Source organism: Zea mays, chromosome 1 (assembly GCF_902167145.1).
Source record: "Zea mays cultivar B73 chromosome 1, Zm-B73-REFERENCE-NAM-5.0, whole genome shotgun sequence".
Taxonomy (NCBI): domain Eukaryota; kingdom Viridiplantae; phylum Streptophyta; class Magnoliopsida; order Poales; family Poaceae; genus Zea; species Zea mays.
The window spans coordinates 194,114,493-194,122,957 of record NC_050096.1 but is presented as its reverse complement, the minus strand read 5'-3'; the positions used below and the strand labels follow the sequence as shown (position 1 = coordinate 194,122,957).

The 8,465-nt window shown below is 42.8% G+C and overlaps 1 protein-coding gene across 28 annotated transcripts; it reads left to right on the top strand.

Annotated features, from left to right (window-relative positions):
- The first annotated feature begins 3,175 nt into the window (after positions 1-3,175).
- On the top strand, positions 3,176-8,183 carry LOC100272869 (zn-finger, RanBP-type, containing protein). 28 transcript variants are annotated; one of them, XM_008665568.4, is made up of 11 exons: positions 3,176-3,424; positions 3,615-3,660; positions 3,770-3,882; positions 4,013-4,283; positions 4,640-4,701; positions 4,905-4,956; positions 5,051-5,160; positions 5,779-5,809; positions 6,054-6,205; positions 7,228-7,433; positions 7,763-8,183. In XM_008665568.4, exons 1-10 carry the CDS (start codon positions 3,413-3,415, stop codon positions 7,384-7,386), a joined length of 1,008 nt encoding a protein of 335 aa, XP_008663790.1. In that variant the 5' UTR covers positions 3,176-3,412; the 3' UTR covers positions 7,387-7,433; positions 7,763-8,183. The 28 variants fall into 28 exon arrangements, 23 of the variants coding, with proteins under 23 accessions (XP_008663790.1, XP_008663813.1, XP_020403216.1 ...); XR_004855947.1 differs by having other exon boundaries at positions 3,185-3,424; positions 4,016-4,283; positions 6,057-6,205; positions 6,360-7,415; positions 7,763-8,155; XR_004855946.1 differs by having other exon boundaries at positions 3,185-3,424; positions 6,057-6,205; positions 6,360-7,415; positions 7,763-8,155.
- Positions 8,184-8,465: the final 282 nt, after the last annotated feature.

Genomic DNA, 8,465 nt, shown 5'->3' with positions numbered 1-8,465 from the left:
AGGGCCCAGATAAAGACGTTGAGCCTAACAATGGTGTTAGGGGTCAGCTGATGAAGATATAGTTCGAAATTCTTTAGGACTTCCCCTATCATCTCGTTCAGAGAAAATCACAGTCCCGCTCTGAAGAAGCTCTTAAAAACCATTACTTCATCATTCTTCGGCACTGGGGTAGTCTCTTCTCCGGCAAATCAGACAAGTTTGCTTTCAGCTTCCCCAAAATAACTCAGTTTCATCATCATGGGCATGTCGTCTTCGGACGCAGTAGATTTCTCAAAATCTAAATGACTGGGCTTTGTTGGGATCAAAATACTATAATCTTCACTTTCATCAGCATTTTCTTCTTCAGCAACAGTTTGTTCAGCTTCGACATCAGGAGCACCTTCGTCAATAGCTCCCTCTGTCATAACTAGACCTGATCGTTCCATGACTTCTGAAATTGGCGCTGTCTCAGTAACCTCGGTTTCTTCTCCCTCACGAGACACCCTTGCAGTTGATCGCACTCTGGCCATTTGGATGGTTTTTACAATTTGACGAAGCTAACTCATCTGACGAAGTTAACTTTAAATGATGAAGTGCTCGCTTGAGAGCGCAGTGCAGAAAACTTCGGTTATAGTTAAATTTTTAACAGCACACAGTGCAATGTCAATGAATGTTGTGGTAACTACTCACCAACTCGTCTATTTATATAGTGCTGCAGGTGGGAAGACGAACCGCCAGGTCGCCCGTACTCGCTGAACGGTGGACCACTCAGCGCTCAGAATATTATAATCGTTTCTCGGCAACGAGCTCAGGGAAGGTATTTTTTTGACCTTCGGCATTCTGAAGCCTTCGAGTTTTTTCGCGGATCGAGCTCGTTACGAAAAACGATCTAGCACCGCGAAGTGGCTACTGTTGGGGGCCTTCTTCTCTGCCGAAGGTCCTCTAAGCAAAAACACCTTCGGCAAAATGACATGCAAACAAGCGTGACGTGAAGCTGTATGTCGAAGCTACCATCGAAAGAGCTTCGACATGATGATACGCTTGAGACGAAGGGTGGCACCGACTTAAAGAGGAAAAGACCGCATAGTCCTTGATAGTTTGTATCATGATTATGATTAGTTGCCAAGGGCATAAATGTAATTTTGTCCGGGCTGCGTCCCGTGCCTATAAATAGATGAACAGTATCCCTGTACTGTTCACGCTGACTTGTATTCACTTGCACGTCACTCTTGGATTTTTACCTTCTGTCAAGCCGAAGGTACAGATGTAATTTAATATCGTTAACATTTGTTCATGATTATATAATGAGAATATAAATAATCTAATGATTTTATATGATTATTCATATTCTTTGTATGTCCCATATGTTCCTGCTTTTTATTTCATATTGAGATGATGAAGGTACGTCCTTCATAACCTTCGTGTGAAGATCATTATATCCTAATGGAGATAATGCTTCGAAGGACGAAGGTCTTTAACCATTAACATCTGTGTTGCCTTGTTCTTAACTCGTAGCATTTGAGAACAAGTGACCAACAATTTTAAAACCTAAATTTAAATGCAAAATTCAAAGAACCAGCATGAAATGCAACAAAAATTTATATGAATAACTTTATTTACCTATTTAGGCTAACATTTCCAATACGCACCACACACCTTATTATTTTGGATTTGTTAAAAATCAATCCAAATCAGTTATTAATTAATTATTCTGGATTGTTTATAATCATGTGGTTTATGGAGTGAATACTCTATTTTAGTAGATATATTGAAAGTCTTTCTTTTTATTTATGTTTAAGAGAAAAATAGTTTTGAGAAGAAGAAAATCCTTATTTAAAGGTCGTTTAGTATTGCATCTTTTTGGAGAAGTTTTCACGATTTCCCGAAATAGAATTTTGAGGTGCTACAACGCCGAAGGAGAGAGGGCAATGAGGGGTTGAGACTTGAGAGAGTTGCCAGTGCAAGGATGCGGCAGTTGGGTTGTGACTAGTGGTGGGAATATGGGTCGGGCTTTTCGGGCTAGCACGAGCACGACCCGAAAACAGGAGCCCAAAGCACGACCCGACACAAAATAATATGGGCCGAGCTAGCACGACCCGAAGGCGGGCCTGGGCCGGGCCTCAAATTCTGGCCCGTCGGGTCCCCGGCACGGCCCGCATAGATGGGCCGGGCTTAGGCCGGCACGGCCCAATTAAGCCCAATCTGTTTAATTTCTTTAATTTAGTAAGATATCGACTTTATATTGTTGTTATATTTGGAGTTTATGCAGTTAAATGATGCTAAAATTGTTTAATATGTTTAATTTAGTAAGCTATGAACTTTATATGGTTGTAATATTTTGATTTTATGTGGTCAAATATACGGGCCGGGCTTGGGCCGACACGGCCCAACAAAGGCACGACGTGGTTTAGGGCCGGGCTAGGCCACTGTTTTTACACTTCGGGCCGGCACGGCATGACCCAAAAGTTATTTGGGCTTTCCTGGCCCAAACCCGTTTGACACGAAGCACGATGAGATTGAGTCAGGCTGGCCCGGCCTGGCCCAATTCCCAACACTAGTTGTGACGACTGACGAGCATGTGGGAGAGATATTGATGAGATAGGGTTTCAGCAGTAGCTACCGACCTACCGTGGGCTGGACTGAGACCAATTGGCCGAGTCAAGAAAAAAGTGAAGCAAGTCGATGGTCCAAAGTAATTCAGAAATTGATCGTCCACGTTCTAATCGTCCGATTAATCATGACTAATTGATGATTAGTCAGATGATCAACTTTCTAATCGCTATGATCGCGTCGATGAGAAGGATCGATCGGGTATGCGGTTCCGATCACCCGATTAATCGTCGATTAATTGCTATTTATCGGACGATTAGAAAACATGGCTCCCCACAATACTTAGATTCTAAAAACACGAGAGTATGTTCGTTTCCTTCTCAATCCTTGTGGATTAAACAGAATTAAGAGTGTTTTAATCCTTAATAAATTAATTTTTTTCTTTAATTTTTTCAATTCTGTTTAATCCATATGGAACCATTATTTAATTCTCGGGTATCTAGTTTAACTATGAACTGTACTGGGCGAGAACGTCTTTGCTCGCGAGTTTGCAAGGGCCCACGTATCAGATTGGGCCTAAAGTTCTCCTCGTCTGGGCCGGCCTCGTCGTCCGAGTCGAGGAGTTGTCGTCGTCAGGTACATCGCTGACGCGGACGGCTGAGGCAAATCAAAATGCGATGTCACTGTTGTGCACATCTGAGTTTGAAGGCCAATTCACAACAAAACCCTAGCTACTGCTTCGTCTGCCGAATTCCCCCTCCGCTCGCTTCGCACGCCGCCCGTCGCCGCGGCGGCGTCTGCGATTGTCCCTCCCGCTGCAAGGAGCACATGCTTCTCGCCGCGCCGTTAGCCCGCCGCCGCCACCACCGGTTCACCTTCAGCTATGTCTTCTCAGGTACCGCTCCCATCTCCTCGTTCTCCTCGATTCCGCCGGTCGATTAGGGTTCGAGTCGGTGTCGCCGCACATCAGTCGCGCTGAAAGATTGTTAGCTTTGTCATCTGAGCTCCCCGCGCTGTGCTCACCGATTCCCCTCTGGATCTCGCCCATCCAGCGAGGTCTCACGAATTAGTGCATGGGTTTGCAGGTCGACAGGCGCAGCCAGTCCGCCGGGAAGCGCGCCCGCACCGACGGTAGGTCGCTCTGGCTCCGCCGCTAAGTTGTCTCTTGTCGCACCCTACGTATCTAAGCTGCATCTGAGTGGATTTCCCATTGGTGGGGGACAATAAACGGTGTTCTCAGGCAGCCGGCGTGAGGACGACTGGGTTTGCCCCAGCTGCAAGAACGTCAACTTCGCCTTCCGCACCACTTGCAACATGCGCAGCTGCAACCAGTCCAGGCCAGCAGATCACACGGTACATAATGGTTTTGCCTCACTTTATTCTTGCTGTAGATTGTTTGCTTGTCGCTTTCATGGAGCGTGTCTGTGGGTACTTTTGCTTGCCCGCTTGCATTTATGTCGTGCTGCTGTTGCTTGCCATTCAGAAGGCCATGCAAACCCCGCCTCACTATCCCACGTCAGGGGGTTACATGGGCCCTGGGACGCCACCATCGATGTACCTTGGTGGGGGCGCTCCCCCATATGGATCCTCAATGTTTAATGGGCCTGCGGTGACACGCTATGGTATTCCGCAATTTCCTGGGGGTTCTGCGTATTCATATGGATATGGTGGTCCCATACCAATGGGGAGCCCCTACGGGCCAATGCAAATTGCTGGGCCAACTCCATACTCTGGTGGAACTATGATGACAGCAGGTAACAGGGCTTCTCTCTATGATAGGCATGCCTTATTTTGTTATTGCCCTTGCATTAATTAATCTAGCTATTGAATTAATGCAAATCTGATGCTTTCAATAATTTATTCCATGCAAATCATAGTATGTTAAACAATTAGTTTTGCAGAATATGAGAATGTAATTTCTTTTCACTCGATCTTCATTTCCACAAATGTGGGCAATAAATAATACCCTTTGCAGTACCCTTGTGTTCTGCCATGTGTTTTCTAAACCACTTTGTTTGGTTGGGGTTATGACACTTTATACATGTTTTCCAGTTCTGTGTTTTCACGTGTTTGCTCACAAGGTTTCTCTTGCTTATTGTCCAATAAACAGGTGGAATGTATGGAATTCCCATGGACAGGTATGGGCCAATACCTGCTGGTCCTGGTCCAATGGTATGTGCTCTTGTGATTATTCTTCTGTATACCTATTACCTCATGCTAATTTAACTACTGTTGCCTTACATGAAGAACTTTCAACATGTTTGTTGTTCTGTTACTCTATTACATTTTTTGTTTGGTATTTATGATTTCTGTGATTGTGTCTACATGGATTAACTGTTATGATTCCTTAAATCTATATTTCCTGAACCTGAAAGGGCACAAGGGCTGGCTCATATTCTGATGAAGGTTCTCAGAAGAAGCCTGCAGGTATGTCTCATTGAATTTTTATTTTGACTTATTTATATTAATGTGGTTAGCACTTGATTAATTATTTGCCTATTCTCCTGAACTTTTGATGAAGGAGCTGGCCGTGATAATGATTGGGAGTGTCCAAATTGCCATAACATCAACTTTGGCTTTCGCACAGTCTGTAATATGAGAAAGTGCAACACACCTAGACCTGCAAACCAGGTTTGCAACTTCTGTCTCATCTTGCTATTATAAGCGATCTGATATTGCTTCTTTTATGTATTTAAATTAAGATCATTTTTAAAAATTGTAATTGTGTTAGTAAATGATTCTTTACTTCTGTTGAAGTGTACTTTTATAACTTCGCAATTGTGCTTGAAGTTGACTTTGCTGCCACAAGATTATTTGTGTGCTTGGAGTGTACATGGTTTCACTTTATACTACTGCTGTAAACTGTTTGGTGAAACCATGCTTATGCACATCTGGATACATCCTCTAGTTTGCCCTGCCATAGCCTACACATCAGGATCTGAGTACTTGTTGATGACCTTCTCTTTAGTCCTGTTCCTTACTATTTTTTAGGTATTCTTACTCTAGGAAAAAATCAATACAACTTCCTCCAATCCTCCCTCTTGTATTATCAAGCTAAACCAGAATAATATTGTGAAGTAAAAGCAAACAAGTTTTGGCTATATTTTGTGTAGAAGTACTTCTCTTTCATCCAAATCTAAATCTTCATTTCTAATGCTTGGGCTTCTATCTGTAGTTTATAGAGATCGATTGTTCATCAACTAATCCCCTTTTACTTACTGATTGCTTGTGCATCAACTCTTTGTGCAGGGATCTAAGTCTGATGGTTTAAGGGGCTCAAGTAAGTTTCCACATGATAAGGGTTTAGTGCTCCTTCCTCATCCAATCTTCTTTGCGTATAACAAATGTCCCTGAATTACAAATTTTTTTGTAATATTTGTTATCACTAGACATTTCTTTGAAGGAATTAGTGTGTTTTCTTTGGATTTTCGCACATAAATTATGGGCTACTTTATCTAATGGTCTATGTAGTTTATTGTTCCATCAATTCTGTTCGAACTCACACCCCAACCTCTAATTGATAGAAGCAAAGATGCCAGAGGGCAGTTGGAAGTGTGAGCAGTGCAATAACATAAATTATCCTTTCCGAACAAAATGCAATCGTCCCCAATGTGGAGCAGAAAAGCCATCACAAACAAACAATGTGAATGGTTCAGCGACAGATCAGGACAATCAGGTCTGTGTTTCAGAACCTTCAGTATGGTCCTCAACATTTGCTGCACCTTTATTTAGAACATTAACTTGCATGCCTATTATATATTTAATACTGTTTTTAATCATTTTGTTGCCCTCATATTTGATTGCATATAGCTTGATTTATCATGTTACAGTGAGTCCTAGGACAGTAATGAGGGTCAAGAAGGTCCAGCGTCGTCGTCAAGGTTCAGTCTGAATGTGGGGTACATCTCTGTCAGTAGTCGCTCCAGTTGTTACAAGTTTCTTCCCCTTGGGACCTTAGTCGAGTTGGCAATGGAGTCTTGTCTTCCCTAATCACTACAGATAATGGTCAAGAACATCGTTCTTGCCTTTCCTGGCTGAGCTTGGTTACTTGTCTTTGTTACTACTTACTAGTACTCTGGGTAAAGTGCCATCTGTTATATGAATGCCTTTTAGTTATCTGTGTCATAGAATATCACTCATCTGTTATGAAGTATCACAACCGTCATCATTTTGTCTTGGTTTTGTTAAGGCTGCGTTCTGGTCGTTGTTTTTCGATTTATGGTTGGTTTGTTATTTTACAGGTGTTATTTCTGAAACCTTTCTTTCCTTCCATAGTAGTTTCCTTAGGGATGTTGCAACTTAATGAGGAGCTCTACTGAAATAATTAGGAGAATTCTTTCCCTGTTAAGGGCTAGTTTGTTAGCCAGGGAATTGGAGGATAGCAAGGGGTTTCCTCCCCCATAGGTTACCTCTATTTCCCTTGTCACCAAACCAGCCCTTAGGAATAGTTAGGTCTGAAGTTGACAGTGAACGTCTCGGATGCATAACTGCATATGCTACTGTTATTGTCTTCCATGTTCTCCGGGTCCGGGGCTTCAGCTAATAGCTGTTCAAGTATGACCGTACAGTATTTTGGTTAGAAGAGATGCTCCTTGGTGAAAGTGATGTGCATCTCACTGTGCAGTGGTAGTAGACTAATCACCCTGCATGCTTGTCTTGATTATGACTGATTCACTGACTTGGTACCATTGGACTTAGTTTTTGCCATGTAACATTACGAAGCTTTTATCAAAGCTACGACTTCTGCATGAATTTCAAGACAGCAGTGAGCAGACGGATCTTCCTTGTCCTACTGCTGGATCACCGACATTGCGGATGTCAGCGCTCAGTGAATTGCAGAACAGTCTTTCAAACTGATGCGCTACCATTTCGTATTGGAAAACAAGGTGAGGAATTCGCACCAGGTGGGTATACTTGTGTCTCGACTCTCGACAGCCCTGATTTGGAATCGTTTCAGTATGTGCCTGGAGTGATTCTTGTCTTATTTTCATTCTTCTCTTTTTTTTTCTGTTGATTATGTTTTCTGCTTAGCTTTGTTCTTACACATACTATCATAATGTAAATTTGTCGTTCCATTTCAAAATTGTACGGGAGATGATTCTTCAAATGCTATGCAATTAACATGCCCTTCCCTTCCATATTGTGAGGGCTTATATGTTTCTTGATCTGTTGGCTGCGGTTTGTGGTGCCCACTGTTACGATTCCAATTTCTCCTGACTTCTCGACAATACAGGACAAGCGGTTCGGCCCAGAAGTGTTTTAGTACTCGAGCTGCATGCAGGCCCATTTAGCACGATCTGGCTATGACTTCCTACATGGCCCAGAAGCCGTCGTCTACTGATCGCTCCAGCTTCTTCTTCCTTCGTCGCCGCTGGGCTGGTAACATTCATTCGCGGACCATCCTCCCTCGATCGAAGTTAGCGAGGCCTTGCCACTGCACCTCATCGCTTGGCCACCCTCTGTTCTCCGTTGCGGGGCGGACTATAATTTCCGCTACAAAGTATTTACATGACATTTGTGGCACCGTCAATGCTCTACTCATATTTTCAATTTTTTAAAATTATAACGATACATGACTTTTGTTTTTTTCCCTATGTATTAAGAGATACAGCTATGTCTATATGCATACATAGTAAAAATGGTACGTAGATTCTTATAATTTAGAATTTAGAATGGAGGGAGTAATACCCGGAGAAATCCAGTTTTCAGTAGAGAACATCCTATATAAGGGCCCCTTTGGCAGGGCTCTGGCTTCTCCAAAAACGACTTTGGCTCTGGCTCATGAGGTGAAGCCACTTCTTTAGATGAGCCAAAGTCATTCTGAAAAATCATTTGGCAAAACGGCTTATAGGTTGTTTTTCAGAAAGACCCTTATATAGTTTACTTTTTATAGATACTCTCCTGTACGTGGTTAGGGATTGAGGGCAGGACCAAAA

What these genes read in the sequence shown, in the direction of transcription:
- LOC100272869 (XM_023301497.2), top strand. Translation starts at nt 3,603, where the DNA reads ATGGGTTTGCAGGTCGACAGGCGCAGCCAGTCCGCCGGGAAGCGCGCC. An exon ending in CTGCTGGTCCTGGTCCAATG is followed by an intron (nt 4,702 to 4,904) that starts GTATGTGCTCTT and finishes TGAACCTGAAAG; the next exon opens with GGCACAAGGGCTGGCTCATA. An exon ending in CACCTAGACCTGCAAACCAG is followed by an intron (nt 5,161 to 5,778) that starts GTTTGCAACTTC and finishes CTCTTTGTGCAG; the next exon opens with GGATCTAAGTCTGATGGTTT.